At 37.7% G+C, this 22,618-nt stretch overlaps 5 protein-coding genes and 1 long non-coding RNA gene across 6 annotated transcripts in view; 4 read left to right on the top strand and 2 right to left on the bottom strand.

Moving 5' to 3' along the window:
* Nucleotides 1–269, bottom strand: part of LOC111327974 (uncharacterized) — a 7,345-nt gene extending 7,076 nt beyond the window's left edge. The window contains exon 1 of the mRNA XM_088762647.1: nucleotides 145–269. Coding sequence (XP_088618773.1) covers nucleotides 145–170 — 26 coding nt within the window. The 5' untranslated portion in view covers nucleotides 171–269. The remainder of the gene's footprint in view (nucleotides 1–144) is intronic.
* LOC111327956 (RNA polymerase II-associated factor 1 homolog) lies at nucleotides 221–7,911 on the top strand. Its single transcript, XM_022932288.2, has 15 exons — nucleotides 221–361; nucleotides 679–705; nucleotides 1,050–1,145; nucleotides 2,068–2,189; nucleotides 2,572–2,638; nucleotides 3,039–3,140; nucleotides 3,228–3,276; nucleotides 3,381–3,437; nucleotides 3,814–3,882; nucleotides 4,368–4,471; nucleotides 4,666–4,782; nucleotides 5,462–5,528; nucleotides 5,980–6,041; nucleotides 6,140–6,251; nucleotides 6,828–7,911. Exons 1-15 carry the CDS (start codon nucleotides 312–314, stop codon nucleotides 7,107–7,109), a joined length of 1,383 nt encoding a protein of 460 aa, XP_022788023.2. The 5' UTR covers nucleotides 221–311; the 3' UTR covers nucleotides 7,110–7,911.
* Nucleotides 7,685–22,618, bottom strand: LOC111327957 (CST complex subunit STN1). The gene is made up of 7 exons (XM_022932289.2): nucleotides 22,396–22,618; nucleotides 13,041–13,139; nucleotides 11,962–12,120; nucleotides 10,950–11,218; nucleotides 10,115–10,234; nucleotides 9,881–9,941; nucleotides 7,685–8,253 (listed from the first exon to the last, which is right to left on the bottom strand). Exons 1-7 carry the CDS (start codon nucleotides 22,526–22,528, stop codon nucleotides 8,090–8,092), a joined length of 1,005 nt encoding a protein of 334 aa, XP_022788024.2. The 5' UTR covers nucleotides 22,529–22,618; the 3' UTR covers nucleotides 7,685–8,089.
* LOC148728123 (uncharacterized) lies at nucleotides 11,234–13,175 on the top strand. Its single transcript, XR_016002288.1, has 2 exons — nucleotides 11,234–11,975; nucleotides 12,683–13,175. It is a non-coding gene; the product is annotated as an uncharacterized LOC148728123 (long non-coding RNA).
* Nucleotides 13,354–15,627, top strand: LOC111327955 (uncharacterized). The gene has a single exon (XM_022932285.2). It carries the CDS (start codon nucleotides 13,730–13,732, stop codon nucleotides 15,266–15,268), a length of 1,539 nt encoding a protein of 512 aa, XP_022788020.2. The 5' UTR covers nucleotides 13,354–13,729; the 3' UTR covers nucleotides 15,269–15,627.
* Nucleotides 17,177–20,858, top strand: LOC148728122 (uncharacterized). The gene has a single exon (XM_088762648.1). It carries the CDS (start codon nucleotides 17,550–17,552, stop codon nucleotides 18,177–18,179), a length of 630 nt encoding a protein of 209 aa, XP_088618774.1. The 5' UTR covers nucleotides 17,177–17,549; the 3' UTR covers nucleotides 18,180–20,858.

Below are 22,618 nucleotides of genomic sequence, written 5' to 3'. Positions count from 1 at the left end.
TTTCATAGAAAACATGCTTGGATGTAAAAAAATTGTATGTCTATATAGAAAATAGCACATTTGTTCAAGGAGGCTAACGTTGATAAGAAAAGGAACACTGATCCCATCATGATCACCCTTAAAAAGGAAGAAATTCCTGTTTACCGTGTAGACGCTGGGTCTAGTCTCATTACCAGTTCCACTCAATCCGCATGTAGCCATCTTGGATTTAGTTTGGGAACAGCGCACATGTGTTACCTTATGGTTATGTAGAGCCATAGTAATTTTTGGAGAGGTGGTTTCATCCTCTTTGGAATCTTTCCGTATGCAAGATGCCCCCAACAATCCAGGATGGACAAAAGAACAGAGATCAGGACAGAAGGTTAGACCTGGGAAAAAGTGACAGCAACGTAAAGTTTGTTGTGATACTAAATCGTTCTGTTGAAATGGCTTGTTGTTTGTTATTTTTTTTATACATCACAATATTCTCCGTTAACTCCTCTTAGGCTATCAGTAGCAAATGAAACTGTTGGTAAACGTCGTTCGGAACTGATGTGTCAAATTAACCCGCCAGTCAGCAGATTTCGTGGTTACTTTCAGTATGAAGTGATGTCAGGATGGGGGTGTTATTCGATCTTAACTCACATTGAAATTTGCCCATGAAAAGGGTATTAACCCTACTTGTTACGTCTTTTGCAGGCAAAGTTCATTGCGTCAAACAGTGAGGTAAGCTTTTGCCCAGATTGTTAATTTTTGTCTGGATTAGTTCATCTAAAATCTAAAAAACTTTTACTTTGTTCCTTCAATATATATTTAGATCAAATGTTCTTTCATTTATTAGGTCGGTTTAGCCCGTACTAATTTTATCTTTACGCTGTTTATATTATTTTGTTTTATCCAAGTTTTGTTTTTCTTATATTGTTAAACCTTAAACTGTATATAAATTATTTAAATTTTATTCTTTGTAATTAGTCCTCCCAGTATTGTTATTACTGTTTTAGGAGTATCTCGATTAAAGATCTCAATCAAATGATCAATAATTGTTTTTCTCCGCATGTTGTTATTTGCAGCAAGGCCGATTTTGTGTCTCGGGTTAAATATAACAACAATCTTCCTGATATTCCTTTTGATGCCAAGTTTATTGCTTATCCTTTTGAATCAAACAGGTAATTTAGAATTGGTCAATATACATTTTACGAGAACAAATTTAGTTATCAAATAATGAATAGAGAAAATCAATTTCAGGTGCATACATTATACAAATTACATTTTTTCCACAAGTGGCAGTAATGTTGCAATCTGATCAGCCAATTTGCTGTAGTCAATAAGAGTGCAGACCACGCTGAGCCACTGTCAATTTGTTGAAATTAAATGATATATAAAGAGCTAATATAGCTGATTTAATTAAGTACAGTGTTTTAGTGTTAGGAGAAAGATTTCTGTATAACCCTATACTATTCTAGAACAAAGGGTAGTTCTAAAGGTACTCTATTGTTTTGCCTTTGTTTTCTTTTATCCAAGTACTGTATGCATAAAGCATTGATCAATTTAAAGCTTTAACATCCTGCCAACCTTTCAACAACCCCTGGGCATTTGAACTTTTGAAGATTGGTTTCAATTGTTCAAATTCCAGCCCAATATTTTTGTAAAAGGTAACATCAGTTACTGTGACTTTCTACACATTGAGTTTTTCTTCAGAGCCAATCAGATGTGAAATCGAACTATTTACCCTAAAACACCTCCATCAAAAAATGCGACACTTATTTTGCTGGAAAGATTTTACACATCTGGTTCAAATTCCCCACTCCAACTAGGCAAGGTTAATTCCCAATCCCCCAGCAGGCAGGAGGGGGATGTTAAAGCTTTGAATTTGATCGGTGCCTAATGCTGGGCTTTAAGAAAATCTTGCTGCATTAAAACCAGGGTTAAGGTTTGCTGTTTCTACTGTGACCTCAAGACAACATGGTTTTGAGACAGTAGGAAAAACCTATTAACATTGTTTCTACAGATAAATTGATAATGGTTTCTGAATGTTCAATTATATTAATTTTACTCTCAATTAAACAGTATCATTGGATTTATTGCCAGGTTTGTAGATTATAAACCAACAACATTGGAGAAAAATTACAAGCATGAAATGTTGACAGAGGTGGACTTGGGGGTCAATATTGATCTTATTGACCCAGACACCTACGCCATAGATCATAATGGTAAATCCTCATCTATTGTTAGTCTCTGCTTGATACATCTATTGCTTGAGAATAATTTTGTCATTAGCTATCATGTTTTACTTTACATAACCCTTATAAATTGAAAAAAAAAAAAAAACTTGTATTACTTAACATGCTCATTAACCCTTTAACTCCAAAGATCTGGTTTTAATTCTCACTAGCTGCTACACATTTCCTTGAAAATTGGTTATGGGAATTTGGTATTAGATTAAGATAAAATCTTCTACCTGATAAGTTTGAATATTCTCATGACCTGTTTGCATGATATTGTATGGATATGATAGGGAGAAGTTACTTGTTAATCACTTCAGGAACTTAAAGGGTTAATGAGTTTGTGATTTTAATTTTGACTGAATTGCAGTTTCTCTTGATCTTGATGATGAGAAATTATTAGAAGAAGAACCAGTGAACTTGCCAGATAAAAAACGGTATTTATATCACAATTTTTGTCTTGTAGCTCATTTTATTACAAGACTCAGGCAGTTAGAGGGCCAATAACTAAAATAAGCCAATCAGAGTGCTCTATTGCCGGTCAATATTCTCTCAGTATTGGACCGGGCACTGCCCCGAATGGTCCCAAATGATACCGCACTTGAGTCCCTTTGAACTTCAGTTGTATAATAAATCTCTTATTAACCAACCTGTGCGGAAGTCATCATCAGAGTCAAGTGATGACTCTGATGATGACTTCCGCACAGGTTGTCGAAACATCAGTCACTACCACCGACAACAGTCCTTCTCAGGACTACACTCACCCGGACGATCAGACTACACCTTCACAGTTCTGTCATTGTTTGTAACCTCGTACCATCTTCCTGTTGTTTATAGAACAGCCCATCATAACAAGAATGTGTCCTGGCTAAGAAGAACTGAATACATTTCAACTGAGTACAACAGAAGTCGCACTAGTAATGAAATGGTGGAGACAAAGTGAGTCATGTTCTAGTTGTATGTGTGACATTTGTCTATATCTTGTAAATTTGTCTCCCAAATAGATCTTTTTACTCCTATTTACAGGGTTGGATTCAATGTGAAGAAGAAATTCCAAGGCACAGACATTTACAAGGTGACTTTCAAATCACTTGACTTAAACTTGTCTTTTATTTAGTTTTCAATGCACAAAGAAGCAGTAAAAAAAAAAACACAAGTTTTTCCCTCTTTTTCTTTCAGGACCGTGAAAGTCAGATTGCTGCCATTGAAAGCACATTTGATGCTGCTCAGAGACCAGTAAGTGGCCACGAACATCTAAACATGTCTGAACAAAGGCCTCCATTTGGAATGAAAACATCTTAGTTATTGCTTGTAGAATTATCTGATCTGGAAAGCAAATGCTTTCCTGATAGTAAAGATTGAGAAAAAACTGCAAGCTTTAAAGAAGAGATTATGCTGAAGAACAAACGTACAAGCATGCTCTCAAGCCCAATAGATGGGGATGTGTTTATTATCCTTGAGACAATTTGGAAAAGGGACAAACTGTGTACTTACAGCTAACCATAAAAAAAACTTTTCCTATGAGGGGCTTTTCCTCAGAATTCTTTCTTTGCCCCACACTTGTGACAAGATTAAAAAAAAAACATCTTTCTCTGTGTCTGTTTTGTTGCAGATTCTACGCCATCCAACAAAACCTGGTGTCACGCCTTTGGAAGTTCTTCCAGTGTTTCCAGATTTCCAGGTAAATAAATGTTTGATCACTTCTGTGAGTTTTTGCTCTTAGTGTGTCTTTTACTAACATGCCATGTAGTAATTTAAAGGAAAGATCACAGAAACAAGTAGATCAAGATTTGATTCTATGGTATGGGGTGCAACTGACTTTAAAACCATGATGTCCTGCAATTTTTGGCAATTTGGCCTCAGAGTCAACATGAAATATCTACTTGGTATTGATCACTATTAATAGTAAATATGCAATCACAGGAATGTTAAATGACTTCACCAAGTTTGTGCAAGGTTTGTCTTTAACTTTTAAAAACATATTAGGATTTAGACTAACATGGTTCTTATCTAATAGGATTGGAACTTATGAGCCCAGCCTACATTACTCGACTCAATTGAAGGCTCAAAAACATTGTTTTCTCCACAAACTACATTATACTTGTGAGATCCTGTAATAATATTTTTTATTAATCATCTAAAAATGTTTTCTATTTTTATTTTTAGATGTGGGCTCAGCCCTGTGCTCATGTTATATTTGATACTGACCCAACCCCGAGAGGTAGAGGAGGTCCAGCAGAAGATGAGGAAATGTCACAGGCAATGATCAGGTAAAGGGGCAATGATCAGGTAAAGGTCATAAGTTCATTCAGGATCCTCCATCGAGACAAGTTTGAAATCATTGCTGTGCTACAGAAACCAGCTCATGACTTTACATGTACCCGGTAACTAATACTAAATGCCTTTTTTCTCAACAATTTTCACTAAGCCACATTTTAAGTTACTATCGTTTGTCTTCCTGTAGAGGTATGGTGGATGCCAGTGGAGATCAGTTTGTGGCATACTTCCTTCCCTCAAAAGAGACAATCAGGAAACGAAAAAGAGACCAAGAAGGTGAAACAGAATATACAGAAGAGGAAGAGTGAGTATTTTTTACACCAAGTATCCAGTTTCCTAGTATCGTTTAACTCCCAAGATCTGGTTGTTAATTCTCCCCTCTTGCTGTTACACATTTCCTTGTTAAGTAGTTACAAGAATTTGGTGTTAGATCAAGATGACAACTTGCTGATAAGTTTGAGTTTTCTCATTACCTGTTTGCTGGATAATGTATGGATATTATAGGGAGAAGTTACATCCAGGGAGTTAAAGGCCAAGTTAAAACATTTTAGGTACATAAAACACATAGATGTAGACAATTTTTAACTCATCAGCCTCTTATGGATAAGGATGAATAAACCGTAGGTCCCGTCTCCTGCATCTATTAATTGGTTCATTTGGTTAGGTAGGGGATGTTAAAGAACTCACTCACGAGATTACTGTGATGTGGTCTGGCCTGTTTACTGGGAATTGGGGGCATCTGTTAGAATCGCCTTTATTGATTGTAAACTGCCACTAGCAGTCTGGTAAAGTCCCCCGGACAGTGTTGTAAAACAACTCGCAATTCAGCATTAATTGTTCCAAGTAGTTGTTTTGTTATCACTATCACTATCACTTATGCCTAAATCAGATTAAAACCATGGGATTCCTTTTTTCTGTACAAGATATCCTACATGGGAATATTTATTTTATTTTTTTTTTTAACTTGATATTGTTTTTCACAGATATGAGTACAAAATGGCACGTGAATATAATTGGAATGTAAAGAACAAGGCCACCAAGGGTTACGAGGTAAAAAGGAAAGGTTGTGAGTCATTTGTTTGATCTTTAATTGATATTGTTTTCCTCTTTTATGTTCCCTAGTGGCAGTTTCAGTTAAAATTAAACAACTGAATAAAATCTTGTATTCTGATTGGTTAATTAAGTGAGGAATTTGGCATGGAATTGCGAGTTGAAAATGAGGATAAGTGATATTGTTTTGCATCTCTTGTTTCGTGCTGAGGATAAAAACAATATTATTGCTGTTTTCTTTTTTTCTTACTTTTATTCAGTTATGTGATTCAAGGAAAATCAATTACCTGACTTGAAAATTCCATTTTGAATTGCACTTGAAAACCGTTATTGCACTCATCGCTTCATGATTTGTGTGATTTAGGTTTTCACAAGCAATTTAATGCATAATTCCCTCAACAGGTAATTAATTTTTCTATATAATAACTCTTTTTGCTCATATTATTTCTAGGAAAACTACTTCTTTGTGTTCAGAGAAGGAGAGGGAGTTTTCTACGATGAACTGGTAACAAGGTAAAGTTTCCTTTATGCACATTTTAGGGCTCTTCTAGATCAAATGGGAATTTTCACTCTTCTGTACACAACTGTTCATTGATAAAATTTCATTGCAGGGTTCACTTGAGCAAGCGGCGTGCTCGTGGCGGTGCTGGTGGGGTGCAATCAGCAGTCTCCCAGCTAGTGGTGAAACACAGGGAATTGAATGAAAATGAAAAGAAAGCTCAGGTGAGAGAGAAGCTTTCAGAAGAGGCAATGGTCATCCAAAACAATTGGCCAGTCTGCTGTCTATCCCAGCTATTTTCTCATAATTTAGCCATAATTTGTGTTAAAAAATCATTCAATTTTTGTATTACTGTTGAAGAAATCTTTACTACAGCCATTTCCCAGTTTTGAATGGAATTGGATGCAAAACATACCAGTAATAGGTGTAGATGTGAGAATCCATTTTCAAAATTTGCTCTAAGGTTTGCAAAAACTTTGTGGAGTGCATGGAGTGTTTCTACGGAATAGTTCACGGTCTGGCTTGTAATCTGAGGAGACAATGTAGCATCCATACCCTAGCCACCTGCTAATCCTTATTTGCCATCTACTTTCAAACTCATTGACAGCCCTGAGTGGAGAGTAGCCCTAAGAGTGGCCCCACTGTATATGAAAAATATATATATTTGAAGTCATGGATTGTCAAGGGCAGGTCAATTGTGGGCTCATGTGTTTCTGGTGCTATCAGTATCTGTTCTGAAAGGAGATCTGGTTAACTTTTTTTTTTCTAAATTAACAACGATAATATTTTTGTTTCTTCAGCAAATGCGCAGGAATCAGCTGGACACAGCTTTGGCAGAAGAGGAAGATGAAGAGGAGGGTGATGAAGATGATGAAGGAGAAGAAGCTGCTGAGAACGAGGAGGAAGACAACCAAGACAATGATATTGATGATGAGGATGATGATGTAAAAGAGGACGATAACGAAGCAGAACAGGAGAGTAATGATGAAAAAGATGAAAAAGATGAGAAAGAAAGCAGCGAAGAAGAAGCATCAAGTCAAGAAGAATCAAACAGCGAAGAGGAGGAAGATGATGTTGAGTGATGAAGTTGTTCCATGCTCATTTTGAAACATGGCAGAGAAACTGCAGAATTGTTGATGAACTGATTGTCATAGCTTTCCAAACAAATTAGTCATTGCCAGGATCTGGCCATGGAAAGCACAGAAGGGTAGAGTTGTTATGCATTCCAAACAAGTAGCATTTAACAAGCATGTCATTGCTTCTGATAACTGACTCTTCACATTCAGGCAATGGCATTTTCCCTTTAACAGATTGCTGTCAACAATGCCAAGCATATATGCAACAATTAGATTCCATTTTGCCAGGATTTTGTATAGTAATAGATCCCAGATGATGTCAAAATGTAGTTGGTGGCACTCAAGGCATGTTCGTACCACAATTTGACGTCTTCTGCAATCCATTTCTGCAAAATGGAATCCATTTGTTTAATATGATAAAAAAAAAAGTAAAATGTTGTTAATGATTATGTCATCTATGCATCTATTCTTCACTAAATCATTAGTAAGAGCTAATCAGAATGCATATACAATTTAGCCTATCGTTTGAAAATTGTTTGCACATTGGTTCACGATGGATTTTTCTCATTAGACTCTCCATAAACTTTTAGCAATTTGTTTATTTTGAATATCAAACAGTCATTTACAGGATGGTGATTAATTAAGCACAACTCAAATTAATCTTTATATCATTGCAATTTGGAATTTTCATTGTGTTACTTTATGTTTTACTTTACATTCATAACAAAAACTTACCAAACACACAAAAAAACTGTTCCTCTGTATGTATCCCTGACCAGTTAAAATAAACAGAACCTACCTAATCATAGATTCTTTCTAACTCTGTTTGCAGGGCAGTTAGTCTCTGTTGTTTGCAAATTCAAGAACTATGCTGGGTTGTTTGAAATACTATTCTGTCAGTTAAAAGCTGATCCTTGGTTTGCTTGCTGTTTATTGGCATGGCATTTAACTCTTGACTAAAACTTCTCGTTCTTACACTACATGTGTTACACTAAGCAGTATTCATTCTCACTCTGTTTGTATACATCACTGTTCTGTAGCAGTTTGTCAAGTGATTCCTCAACTTGTTTTAGTGTTACATGTTGAAACGTGCGAGAGGAATGAAGGACATCCATGATGGCCCATTTGGAGACAGACAAACCTGATGGTCCTTAAAAAGCAAAAGAGATTAATGCCAGTTGAATGAGTATCATGGTCATAACTGTGACTTCTGAGTGGTAAATATTTCACTAAAAACTGCTGACTGACTCTCTGATGCACTGACTGACAGACTGACTGACTCCCTCATTCATTGACAGACTGACTCACCGATGCACCAAGGCACTGACTGACTGACTGACTCCCTCATTCATTGACAGACTGACTCACCGATGCACCATGGCACTGACTGACTGACTCCCTCATTCATTGACAGACTGACTCACCGATGCACCAAGGCACTGACTGACTGACTGACTCCCTCATTTATTGACAGACTGACTCACCGATGCATCAAGGCACTGACTGACTGACTGACTCCCTCATTCATTGACAGACTGACTCACTGGTGCACCAAGGCACTGACTGACTGACTTACTGACCCACTCATTTATTGACAGACTGACTCACTGATGTACCAAGGCACTGACTGACTGACTCCCTCATTCATTGACAGACTGACTCACCGATGCACCAAGGCACTGACTGACTGACTGACTCCCTCATTCATTGACAGACTGACTCACTGGTGCACCAAGGCACTGACTGACTGACTGACTCCCTCATTCATTGACAGACTGACTCACCGATGCATCAAGGCACTGACTGACTGACTGACTCCCTCATTCATTGACAGACTGACTCACTGGTGCACCAAGGCACTGACTGACTGACTTACTGACCCACTCATTTATTGACAGACTGACTCACTGATGTACCAAGGCACTGACTGACTGACTGACTGACTGACCCACTCATTTATTGACAGACTGACTCACTGATGTACCAAGGCACTGACTGACTGACTCCCTCATTCATTGACAGACTGACTCACCGATGCACCAAGGCACTGACTGACTGACTGACTGACTCCCTCATTCATTGACAGACTGACTCACTGATGCACCATGGCACTAACTGACTCATTTGCTCATTGACTGACTGAGTAATGCACTCAATCACACTATGACTCACTGACTAATTGACAAAGTAACTGACAGAAAGACTGACTCACTTACACACTACCTGACTCACTCACCGACTCACTTAGACTGATTTACTGGCTTAACCCTTTTAACTCCCAAGATATTTTTGTTAATTCTCCCCTACAAATTTCCTTGTGAATTTAGTAATGAGAATTATTATTAGATCAGGATAATAACTTCTGGGAGTTGAAGGCTTATGTTGAAGGCTTATGTTGAAACCATAGGATTAAAGACACACATTCTCTGTTACATAGACGAAAAACTGTAATGAAGAATTACAATAATATACTATGGCCAAAATTAAATTGATATGTAATTATAACAGGTTGTGTTCAAAAATTAGTCTAGCTCTTTAGTGACTGACTGACTACTGATTGACTGACTCATTGACAAACTGACTGACTCAGACTCAGTCATTGACTGACTAGCTCACTGACTGACTGCTTGACTGACTCATTCACTGACTCACTGACTGTTAAACTGGCTACTGAGGTAAATAGATAGATAGAAAGACAGACTGACTGACTAACCAACCAAACATTCTACGATGATAGCAATTGTTTGAGTAAATTCAATCTCTTTCTTGCACTTTACCTGAAATTTTTCCCATTGCTTTCAAAATGGCTGATCCAAGATTGTGTTCATGACTTATAACCTACAGAAAAATATTAATGAACACAAGGTCCAGTCAAAGAGAAGAACAAGTACTTTTTAAATGTCAATGAAAACACTGCCAGTCATTATATTCTCTGATTTTCAAGAATTCCTGTCTAGGGAGCTACTTATCAAATATACAGTTTGGAATTGGTAGGAGAAAGAGTCTTCTACCTGATAGAGATCTTTTCTTGAATCTTTAAGATACACCATGCCATCTTTCTCAAAATCTTTGATTATTTGCCGGATTATTTTTGTTGCTTCATGATAGCCATCCCATTTTTTGGCTTTCTCCTGAAAGGGAATACAAAGAGAAAAAAGATTTCAGCAATGAAATTAGTATGAGATCTACACCATGTGTCAGGAAGAGGAGTTCAGAAATCAAAAGTTTGATTAGGATCTGGATTTTAGAGTTCCACTGTATAATACAGTAGTCACTTTAGTACCCCTAGCAAAGAAAAAGTCAAGTTATAACCTTGGCCATTATTTTGACCACTCCATAATCAAATGTTGATTTCAATGACCCAAAGAAAGTAATTTTAATAAAGTCACGATGCAGTGAGCCAGCGGCAAAACTACAAGTTCAGAGTAAGCCAACTGCCAGAAGCACATGCAAATGAAAAATGGCATAATAATACAATTTTAGTTAAATCTATCTGATTGGTTAATAGGTGACTGTTAGTCGAGGAAATTCTGAATTCTGCTTTGATTGCACTCCAAAACGGATATCACATGAATTGCGAAGCAATGAGTGCAATATCTGTTTTCAAGTGCAATTTAATGCAGAATTCATGAGTCAGGTAATGGATTTTCCTTATTGTTTGTTTTTATCCTGAGTGCAAAACAAGAGATGCAAAACAATATTATCATTTAGCCTCTTTTTCAACTCACAATTCCACACTAAATACCGCACTTTGTTGACCAATCAGAATATGAGATTTCATTCAATTATGCAATTCTATCTTGAATCCCCAAAATCTTGTATGGCACTTGGTTACCCTAAACCTACCTCACTGGTACATTTTTGCTTTGCTGCTTCCCTTGCCAGTTGTTGTATATCAGGTTCAAAGCATAAGTTCTGAAACTGGAATGCTACAATCTTATTTTCCTTAATGTGTGTCAAAATAGCTCTTTTCAGTTCCGTTTCCTTCAATACAGGGTTATGTCTTGCATGAAATTCTTCGAGTGAAGGATTGAATGGTTCTTTGTAGACAGTGTTACTGAGATTGACTGCCTCTAGCCAGAAGAGGACTTCAGCATTAGGATCTGTCTCTGGATCTGATCACAGTTAAGTGTTGTTATTTAATACAAGGTAATTGTTCCAAAATGGTTTTTGTAACTAAACGCAAAAGTTTTTCACAAAAGTCTTGAATGAAGATCAGTGATCAAAATATGTAAATCACGGGGATGCAAAACTGTCAGACTGTCCTGTTATCATTAATCTGGCAGTTGAAATGTTCTTTGCATTCCTTCCTGCAATAGCACCTAAAATATTCCAGGACTGGGGGCAAACATCACCAGGTTGCTGCTATTAACTCCATGAGAACAAGAGAAGACAGTTATCAAAGAACCTTATTTAATGTAGCAACCCTTGATAAGATTTATTTGGAAAAGAATTTTTGGATCCTTAAATAGTTTGGAACAGCTGACAAACCCAAGGAAGACAATTTAACATAACTTGGGCATAATACCCACCCACCTGATATGGTGGGAGAAGAAAAGCACATATTTATTCAACTCGTGAGTCAGGGAGCATCAATAAATGCTTGATAATATTCTATAGCTCTTTGCTGCAGGTTTTATATTGGTCATAAAAATATCTTAAAGCCAATATCAGTGAAAAGATCCTATTTACAATCTTTATTTGACCCTTTTCATGGTAACAACTACCTTTCCATACAAAATTGGTCCTTGAAACTATTTCAATAGATGTCTCACTGCAGCTAATTTAATTTACTATCTTACCATATGCAGGATGCAAGACAACAAAGGAATATAATTCAGATAAAATGTTTGGATACAGATCAGATCAACAGTGAGTTGCCTCTGCTCTCTGAAAACAGAAATCTTGCCCTGCACTGTCACCAGCTGACCAAGGTCATATGATTCTTGCCCTCTGCCTGCATTCAGATCAAGGGAGTGCCACTTACAACAGGATATGGTGCCACTCCCATCATCAACTACACAGTTCATCATGAAAAATAATGAAAAAAAAAATTAATGAAAACAACCTCATTTTGCTATGATGGATAGTGGGAAAAGGATCATGGTTTAGGCAAGGACCAAGAGAGGCAGAAATTATCAAAAAAGGAGGGAGGGATGACCTGAAAGTACTTGAAGAGCAAGTCTTCATTTCAATTGAAAATGGAGAGATGGAATAATCAGTGACCTGTTCCTTTGCCATTTTCTTCAAACGGCATGTGTTTGAACCTGGTGTTTAAATATTTGAAAATTATTTGTGCTATGCAGGGCAGGCCCTATGTTTTGGTTGGCTGGCTGTCCAATTGGGAAAGATATTATTTTTCCCACTAAACAATTCCTGCTGATATCCTAAAAAAAGATTTTATGCTTAGAAATTTTATTCTCATTTTAAATACTACATTTTTACAGTAAAGGGGTTTCCAAACATGTCTTGTAAACAATCATAAGAAAGAAACTAGCAGACATGACCATTGTGGTATATTAATTTTACAATTCGTTTGTTGAATTGTTTTGCTAAATCATACTTAAAATTTCTTTTAGACCCCAAGAGTGGATTAAAGAGGGTGTGCTGATTTTGTGTCATAAAACCAAACCCAAAGTAATCAGAACAGTGAGTCAAAGGAAAGGAAATGACCACTAAAGACCATTAAGAAAGTAATAAAAACAAGTAAACTGCTTGGAGCCTAGGAAAAAACAAGTGACCAAGTAGTGATTTGTTTACTCTTAAATCTGACTGATTAAAAGGGATGAAGTTTTTTTCCGACCAATCACAGAGCAAAATGAAGAAAAAGAAAGCAATTCAGAATAGCTTTTCACACTCACTTGAAATTTGCATCAACACATGCTAAAAGAATGTCCAGTGTAAATTCAAGTTTGATAACCATCAAAATGTACTTACCTCCATAGGTTGTAAGTTTTTCTCTTACATCTATGCTTACTATGTATCCAGTAACTTCAACCCTTACCACAGGAAAATTGTTTGAATACCAGTACACACCTGAATAAAACAATATTACTTTTATTAATAGATGCAGGAATGAAACACATATTTGAAGTTTCTTCATTTTTAAAAGCTAATATGCAAAGTTCAAACAAGAACTTCTGTTGAGCACAAAACATAACATATATACCCTTTGGATGGGCACAAACTCAGATGGCCTCTCACTCAAATGTACAGTAAGACAGTTATAAAGCACCTGTCATGTAAGCTCAAATTAAGACAAGACCAATTTGAGTAAGAGGGAGAGTATCTGAAAATTTATTTAAATGAAAACTAATTTTATTGTAAGTCCCAATGTAAAATAATTGGCCCCACACGTATCAGGTCATTTCATGGAAGTCATACGCCGAGTTTTCGCTACTTGTTCGCTATATATAGTTCAACAAAGGCCAACCATCTCGCTCCAAATCTCTTCCACATAATTATTCCGTCCAGTCCTCTTCAGAATACGTTCAATTCAAGATGGCGGTGGGATACACTTGTTGACCGACGAACTGGAAACGCTAAAAGGGGAGAAAACTTTAAACCCATCGTCGAGAAACCCAATTCAACCAGCGGTTAGGGCTTGCTTTCGTTAAAAATACCTAATGGAGTGGAAATTCGAGGTAAATGATTTGATTTGGTTTAGCGAATTAAGTGAAAATCCCTTCCGGTTTTTGGTCAAGTTCGCTGAGAGCTTAAGCGATCCATCTAGACAGAACGAGCTTGCCATTTCATACGTTGACGCCAATAACGCTTTCAAAAAGTATATAACCGACTTTGGGTTTAGTAGTCGAGAGGAAATTGAGGTAGTTAGTGAAGAACAAAGCCGAAATGTTTTAGTGAAAACAGAAAATCTGCACGGAGCTGCAAGTAGAGCTCAGAAAGTTACAGACTTTGTTTCTGGTCTTGATCTTGGCAAGCTACAAGAAAGACTTGTAGAGATATTTCTCGTTTGTCTGGATCAAGACTGGAATTACTTCGCCGGCCAGCTTCAAAATGTAGCAACATTCGAAGCCCTACTAAAAGGAGTTTTGCGGGATAACCCTAGTGTATCTTGGTTAAAATGGCAGCTTGATTTGACTGGAAGCTCGGTTGAAATAGCACAAGTCCCGGACGTAAGCTTTGAGGATAGGATCAGAGTGCTAACTGTCAATCCCGAGTATGACATTATGATGAGTGTATCGCATACTGCTTTGGGACTTAAAGATCAACACCAGTGCATTACTGAAACAAAATACCCAGGATATTATTATGTCAAGGTTCCCTCATTCTCAGATGACCGTGATGAAGATTTGTTAAAGCTAATGACATTACGAAATTCCGAGTATTATCTGTCTGCCGCAAAGTTCAGAAGCGAGATTTATCAAATACTTCATGACTTCAAGAGGTATTCAGATGAGGTTGCAGGAAAAGAACCAGAAATGGAAGATTTTGAAATTAAAGTGGCTCCCCATGGGCCAGCTGTTCAAACTGATGTGACATTCGAGGATGAAGAGAGCCCCTCATCATCATATGACGTGGTTCCTGCAATAAAGTTTACCAGCTGGCCAAAATGCTGCCAAGAATGGTTTGAAAGGAAAAGAGTTTGGCCTCCACAGGATCTGAAGCAGGAAATTGTCCAAGGGGGCTTTCATCTTGTGCCAAAGGCATCTCCAGGAGGCAATGAAGAACTTGAGTGGCGCATTTCTTTCTCCACAGCTGAAGTGAAACTGATGAGAGCCAAAGGTCTTGGAAACAGAAACTACTGCTACCGCATGTTCAAAATGGCCATCAAAGAAAATATTTCCTTGACCTGCAAGCTTCTAACAACATATCACTTAAAGACTCTCCTTCTCTGGGCAAGTGAGAGGTACCCACCAGACAGATGGTCAGATGAGAATGTCGCAGCGTGCTTTTTGGGTCTGCTGGATGATTTGTTACATTCTTTGGTGACTTGTTCTTGTCCTCACTATTTCATCCCGGAACTGAACCTGTTTGCAAATTGCAGTATGGACCACTTGCATTCAATAGCAAGCAAAGTCTCTGCCATTCGTAAATTTCCACTGAGATACCTTCAGAGGCCAGGAGAAGATCCTAGAGCAGGTTATGATAACTTTATAGCAGCAATGAAAGAATGGAAACAAATGAACTATCAACAAATATAAACCATGTTCTCATTCTTATACTTGTTCTCAAAAAATGTACAAAATATTCAGAAAAGTTCCATAGTCGACCATAAAATTTACAAAAAATTGAGCACATGGTATTAAACCAGAGATGCCATAATTTAGTATTAGGACTAAATGAAGTTCAATTTGCCAGATAAGAGTACAATTTGTTTTATTTGCATTGTATCGTACTTTATTTTGCACCACTGTTTTCTCCATTAATTGTTAGCATTAAGGTTACTTCCACCTTCGCGGGTGTCCTCCGCGAAAAAATTCGTACGCGCGCAAGTTTCAAGAAAACCCTAGCAATACATCAAAAGAAAGCTTAATAATTGCGGTTTACGATAAAATCTAAATTCGGCTGTTTTTTCATTTAGGGAGTATCAGGAGCCGGTAAGGCGTGAAACGACCGAGGGTCCATCTATTGAATTTATCGGGTATCGGACCCCGCGACACGAGCAACATGGCTGCACAGTCTTAGGCCCGGATACCCTGGTCCCAGAGGTTCTCTTCTCTCTACCGGAGTACGAGACTTCGGCGCAAAGCGCCGACCAACGAGCTGTAAAGCAGCGAGCGGAGAGAACCTCTGGTCAGGACCGTTGAGAATCTCACTTTCATGCCACCAAGCTTCGGGTGACAGCCATCAATCACGCCCCTTTCCGTTAACCAATCAGAGTAAAGTATTAAAATACCTCTGGGGGTAGGTGTAGTGTTTTTACTTGTATCTGGAGTGGGCGTGGGGAATATATTTTGTTTCGTGGCCGTATTTACAATATCTGTCAAAATATTTGCTACACGTGCCAAATAACAAGCTCGCATGTAGTACGAACTCCAACAAAAACCCCGATTAAAATCTACTTCCCTCGGGCAAACGATTATTGCCGATTTTGCAACGAAAACGTCAAGATAAATGGCTATTCTCAATTGAATATTTTCGCCGAGACGAATCGAGATTTTCTGCGCCGCTTTAGGCTTGTTGTGAACGCCAAAGTTGAAAACAATTCCAAGGTATCACAAGTGCTCTGTAATAAGTGCTACAGGCCTGTCCTAAAGCATGAAAAGGCACTTAGTCGATCCGAAGAATTACAAGAGTTCAGGAACAAATACAAAGTAGTAAACATAGATGTCGGAGAATTGACGCGACGCAAGAGATGTGCGAAAGATTCTCCTTATATGCCCGACCACTCATTTACATAGGACACCTCAACCCATGATGCAATCCGAGCCAACTTGAACCAAACCCCACCCAGGCGTTTTTGAGTTTTCTTTTTCGCCGTCAGTAATTTCTTTTCGCCGTGAGCAGTTTATTTTTGCCGTGAGCAATTTCTTTTCGCTGTGAGCGATTTCTTTTCGCCGTGACAGTTGTGGGCCACCGTATCCAAGCAGTTTGACTGGTTTTAGTGGAACTGTATTTGGAACGGCCAAAAAGAATGGCGTCTGAATCGGCAGCCGTACTTTTGTTAATTTGGGTCGCTAGAGTGGCCTTGTGGTCAGCGGTGTCGGACTCGCAGTCCGTCGTTCCTGGGTTCGAGTCCCGCCCTGACTACTACCTGGATTTGTTTCACAGTGGCTCCGAGTTCAAATCCTCGGTCATCCTTGTAAATAGCCAACTGCTTTGCCCTTGGCCAGATGGGATTCTTAATAATGTTATTTTCAATTTGAATTATTTGTTTCAGTTGTTTGGTGGAAAACCTGTAAAACTAGCTTTCAGTTAAGTGTTTCTCCACGTTAAATAAAGATTATTACTATTATTATTATTATTTAATCAACAAAAGTGTCAGGCTTTTCCGATATTCAGATTGGTTGTCTAGATATCCACATCTAAGTTGGAGTAAGGAAAAATTTTTTAAAACATTTTAAAATAAAAATCTGCGATAAAATATTGGAAAACATTACACGACGTTTCCAGAACGTCATTATCAACTGAGAATGAAACAACAAAACGAAGATATATATAGATGAGAAAATGAATACATTAAGAGTCATTGAGAGTCAAACAAAGAGCTTAGCCTCAATGGGAGTCGCTCTGGGTGTTTAAATTAGGTGTTACTGTTCTTACGTACAACATTCCGTTGACCAGGCAATCCCATTTCGCGCTGCATTTTTTCAAGAAACAATCAACATCCTCGTCGATAAAGCGTTTACCAATAACTGGTTCAATTTATCGTATGATCTTAACATACAGAAGGATCAGCTCGCTCAACTTCTTAGAGTGGCATCCACTGATCAACTCTTCCAGTTTGATGGTCTACTTCACGAACAGTGTGAAGGAGTTGCAATGGGATTCCCCCTTGGTCCTTTATTAGCCAATGTGTTTATGTGCCATTTGGAAGAAAGACTATCTGATGAGGATCTAATGCGGCGTTATGTTGATGACACGCTTGTGATAATGCCTGGACCCGATGTAGCTGAAAGTTTCCTTGATGTACTCAATGGACTCTCCCCTAGTATTGATTTTACTATGGAGCTTTCCAACCACGACTCAATTCCTTTTATTGGAATGTTCATAACGAAGAACGGCAACAAGTTGGAGACCAAGGTCTATCGTAAATCTACAAACACGGGCCTACTACTCCATTTTCAAACCCACACCGATTTACGCTATAAGAATTGTCTTGTTAAAACAATGGTTCATCGTGCAAGGGAATTGTCCTCTACGCATCAGGCATTCGTTGATGAATGTAAACATCTACAATCTATGTTTACTCACTTTGGATATCCAAGTTCGTTAGTGAATGGCACCATTGATGAATGTGATTATTCCCCAACACAAGAGGCTAAGACGAAACTTGTTACTGATGAAACTTTAAGAGCCAGCATCCCGTTTAAAGATCAAACCTTGGCGAACACGGTTCTGTCCTGGTGTACCGGTTCACAAGGGAATTACCATTGTTCTTTCTTTGTTTAGGAGTCATTGGTTAGCTGTTGTGTATTGTTCGGTCTTTTGTAACGGCTCTTGTGAACCGGTACACGAGGACAGAACCGCGAGCTCAGTTGAAAAGCAGATGCGGGATCTCAGTTCTATGATTGACCAGTATTCACCAGCAACAACAACAACAACAACAAATTTTATTTATGCTTAATAAGAAAATTACAATGCTTGGGCCCGCAAGTAGCTAGGGCTATTCGAGGCGGGCACAAGAGAGGAAAATAAAAAAAGAATTCTATAGAAAATGAATATTTATATGTATAATTATAATATATAGACGAACAATCCTAAAGAAAACTAGTTTGCCGTGTGGCTTATAGACAGAATGAAACAGGAGGGCAGACTGTAGTATATACTGGAAGTACACACAGTTATAAGTTTGAGAATTGTACTCTAATATCAGCAATTCTTGTATAGTCATTCTCTTTTTTTCAGAATTTCAAAGAGTTTTTCCTTTATTGCAAGAAACTTGAGCATAATCAAGCCACCTATTGTAAATCAGCACAGCGTTGTTTATTGTTATAAATGTGATTTGTGCGATTCAAATTATGTCGGATATACGACACGCAATCTATTTCAACGCATTGCTGATCATCGATATTCTGCCATTGGTCGTCAGCTGAAAGATGCTCATGGGAACGTTAACTTACTCAATGAGAGCCAATTTCGGGTGCTTAAAAAATGCAGCACGAAATGGGGTTGCCTGGTCAACGAAATGTTGCACATAAGAACATAAGATCTAATTCAAACACCCACATTCTCACTTGATAATGACGTTCTGGAAACGTCGTGTAATGTTTTTCAACATTTTATCGCAGATTTTTATTGTAAAAAGTTGGAGTAGCATAAAATAGGCGAAACGTGTTGCGCATAAAATGGACACAACGTAAAAAATATTTCAACTATCAAAATTTCCTGACACACTTTCGTTCGTCATTATCCCTGGGATGTTTGGCGAAATTTCACGAAAACCGGTCAAATCTACATACCCTATAAATTCGCTCAAAGTGGATGTATTCCGCTCAAAATCAAATGCGATATTTTAGCTCCTATAAAGGGTTTGTAAACAGCTAGCGCCACACCTATTATCTCGCCTCTCCTTGCGTCAGTGACAATCCATCAAGATTTTCCCGGGAAAAGTACCGCATGACAGTCAGGTTTTTTTTTTTTATCTCGCTCTGTTGAACTTCGAGTAACGGGAAAAATTGACAAAGAAAAAACCCGCAGCAAAAAAGGTAAAGCTGGAGAAATTGTTGAAAAGCAAAACAGCAAATCGACAGACAGCTTAAGTAATACCCTTATCGCTGAAATGAGTTCCCTCGGGTAGGTTTATTCATGCTTTCGTACGATTCGAGGCGATTGCCTATGTTTTGTATCAAGGCCAATACCTGCTTATTGAAAGGAACGTCGCTTTTAACCTAATGTACGACAAATGTAGATTTGATGGTGACTTCTTTGTTCGTCATTTGGATGCCAGCGTGGAGAGGGGGTGCCAGGACTGTTTTTTTTTTTTTTCCTGACAAAATGGTGCCATTTCTCTCTTCTTTGGGCCTGTTTTTTCTATTTCTATGCCCAGGGACTCCTCTCTAATTTTGATTTCTGTTTTTTTACCCATGAGAAAAGACTTTCCACCAGCAGAGAACTTTACGTCTGAATTTTGTCAAGTGCGCGATGTAAACAAAAGATTGCCGCGAGCATTCCCCCAGGGGGTTCGCCCATCTACGAGATTATCACACCTTCCCGATTTATTAACTTTTATTTGAAAATACGTTTTCCTAAATAAGTCGGACGCTTTTTGAGATTTAAAATTTTTTCTCTTTGTAAACGTTTGGTAAAATATCGAACTTCAATCTAGTCCAATAAAAGAAAAAACGATTTTTTCGGCCTCTGAAGGTGGAAAGTAATCTTAAATTTGACTTTTCATTTTGTTATAGAGATACCATTAATAGTAAATAGCCATTTTACATGTTTTTATTGTATTAGTATTAAGTTATAATGCTACACATAGGTTAGTTATAGCTTTACTTTTAAAAGCTGATCCATTTTATAGGGTAAATAAGGTTTCTTATGTCATCTTAACTAACGCCCAATAACAGGTGTCTTATTGCAGCCAAAAGTCTAATAACGACTCTATGGAATAATTAGGAAAATGAAAGCAGTTCATTGGTATATCATCTTAAAGAAATTGTGATGATTATAATTAATCGGGAAAACAAAACTCATTTTGGTAAATTATAAGTGAAGGCACCATTTTAGAGTAAAAAAAAAGTAAACCATAACCTTTCTATTACTAGTAGCTTGTAAGAGTTTAATCTGGTGTATCTTTCTAAAGGCCAAGCTGCAGTGTAGACACACTGATCAATGGCTGATGCAAAACAAGTTGACTATTCCACCTGCTTTCTTTATTTCCCTTAATCTAGGTTAATTTAGTAGTTCTTTTAATAATCATCCTTAACCATTGTCAATTAATAGAACAATAAAGTTGACCTTAGTCAGTACGACCTGAGCATTTAAAAATATATATTTCTTTTACTTTTTTGTAAGTCATATAAATGTAATACTCCTTACAGTTCAACACCGAATGCTTGTGGTTAGGTTTTGACCATGGTTCTGGCAGGACATGGACTACATTTGGATCAATAAAAGTCATAAAATAGACCACTAATTGTTCTCGAACAAATAAGATAAGACATTACACTATATTTTGTTACTTAAGACTGGTCAAGACTATAAAAAGTAAAGATATAGATTTGAGAAAAGATTTTGGATACTATTTGTGATGTCTAAAGAGGCCAAATATTTCAACATGAACGAGTTTCACAAAGGGGTATAGGGGACCCTCTAAGTAGTACTGCTACACTTTCCAGATGGGAATTGCTAGTCTATCAAAGGTTACCTTACAGCATTTTTTCTGGTTTCACTGGATGTTTACCAATAACCATTCACATTTCTTAGCCTGTGTACAGCCGCCCCAACCCCTTGAAAAAAATCGATTTTTTTGAGGGGATGGGGCAGCTGTACACAGGTTAATAGGGACCTGAAGAAACCACGACCGCGATGGCAACGAGGACATGGAAAAACAAGAGATCTAATTGGTAGAACAATAACTCAGCACGTGCGTTTTGAAACTTTGTACATTTCTTAGCTGTCCTATGTAAAACAACAACGTGAAATCCAAAATTTGTATCGTCTGCGAACCAAAACCGCGACGGCAAATTATTTTAATTTCCATTTGGAACTCAATGGCTACTTTATACGTCATGCTGAAGTTGAGCGGTGGCGCTGTACGAAACAGTAAGCTCCTGCAGCCATTTTTGAAATCCTAACTAAGAGTAGAAATTCATTTTTAATCAAAGTCTTCCTTGGTGTCGCTATCGTGGTTTCTTAAGGTCCCTAATATTTCTGAGTGGAGAGAGGCACTGGGAGAGTAATGTGTCCTCTCCAAGAACACAACACAATGACCTCATCAGGTCTTGATTCCAGTCCTTTTTTTCTGGATAATTTGACTTTATCAACTGAATTGTTGTAAATTGGTCACTGTAAAGGGTCTCTAAGGCTAATTTAAGCTATGGTGGCCAATTCACATCATCATTTCAGTTGATAAAACCAAATTATCTTGTTATACCTCCCACTGATGTAGCACCACACTTTCATTAGAAATTTACCCTCTTTATTCTCTTCCCTGAGGTCTGGCATGTTAAATGTTAAGCCACCAGGTCTCTCTCTTGTTTGAGGTTAGGGGTTGATGAGGAAGATTGGTAACGATGTATCTGAGGGGGCTTAATCCCTTATAGTAGCTACATTGGCATGTGCTTCCCTAAAGGGTGCTATGTTTGGGTTGTTTTGGTCTGAAAATAAATGTGGATTTTGGTAAACTTTTCAAGGGAACCCCAGGACTATTTTTACATATTTGTCTTTTCATATCCATACAGATAATAGAGAAAGAGAAGTAACTAAAAGACATCACTTGAACTGAGTTTTCAATTTAGTTTTACCATTTCATGCCTTTGGCACTGATGCAAAGCTCAATATATAGCACCATAGAAAACATCGAACACGGAATTGCAAAACCAGGTATAACTGTTAGAATCTCAGAATCTGGTCTCAGCGACTGACAGTCATGTTCTGAATCAGATAAGGAAAAAATACGACCCACATTTCTACTCTTTAATGACCCCCTGTTCACTTTACTTACCTTTATAATCAGAGTTGTCCTTCAAACTTTGCACCTCCGTTACAAACATTTTTATGTGAGTCCAAAATAAGGGATTCAGACCCCAAAATCGAACAGGGAGGGAACTGCTGCCTTCCTCTGGTTTATCGCCCATATTAATGATTGTTTCGTTTCATATAGTGATGATATATTTTCTTAACTTTTAACGAAACATGGATGGGGTTCATATTTCATCTTTCCCGCG

The sequence above is a fragment of the Stylophora pistillata genome, chromosome 6 (genome assembly GCF_964205215.1).
Source record: "Stylophora pistillata chromosome 6, jaStyPist1.2, whole genome shotgun sequence".
In the NCBI taxonomy this organism is placed as follows: Eukaryota; Metazoa; Cnidaria; class Anthozoa; order Scleractinia; family Pocilloporidae; genus Stylophora; species Stylophora pistillata.
This window is presented reverse-complemented; position numbering and strand designations above follow the sequence as displayed.

What these genes read in the sequence shown, in the direction of transcription:
- LOC111327956 (XM_022932288.2), top strand. Translation starts at nt 312, where the DNA reads ATGCCCCCAACAATCCAGGATGGACAAAAGAACAGAGATCAGGACAGA. An exon ending in TATCCTTTTGAATCAAACAG is followed by an intron (nt 1,146 to 2,067) that starts GTAATTTAGAAT and finishes ATTTATTGCCAG; the next exon opens with GTTTGTAGATTATAAACCAA. An exon ending in AAAATGAAAAGAAAGCTCAG is followed by an intron (nt 6,252 to 6,827) that starts GTGAGAGAGAAG and finishes TTGTTTCTTCAG; the next exon opens with CAAATGCGCAGGAATCAGCT.
- LOC111327955 (XM_022932285.2), top strand. Translation starts at nt 13,730, where the DNA reads ATGGAGTGGAAATTCGAGGTAAATGATTTGATTTGGTTTAGCGAATTA.
- LOC148728122 (XM_088762648.1), top strand. Translation starts at nt 17,550, where the DNA reads ATGGGATTCCCCCTTGGTCCTTTATTAGCCAATGTGTTTATGTGCCAT.
- LOC111327957 (XM_022932289.2), bottom strand. Translation starts at nt 22,528, where the DNA reads ATGGGCGATAAACCAGAGGAAGGCAGCAGTTCCCTCCCTGTTCGATTT. An exon ending in GGACAACTCTGATTATAAAG is followed by an intron (nt 13,140 to 22,395) that starts GTAAGTAAAGTG and finishes TGTTTTATTCAG; the next exon opens with GTGTGTACTGGTATTCAAAC. An exon ending in AAAACTTACAACCTATGGAG is followed by an intron (nt 12,121 to 13,040) that starts GTAAGTACATTT and finishes TGAACTGTGTAG; the next exon opens with TTGATGATGGGAGTGGCACC.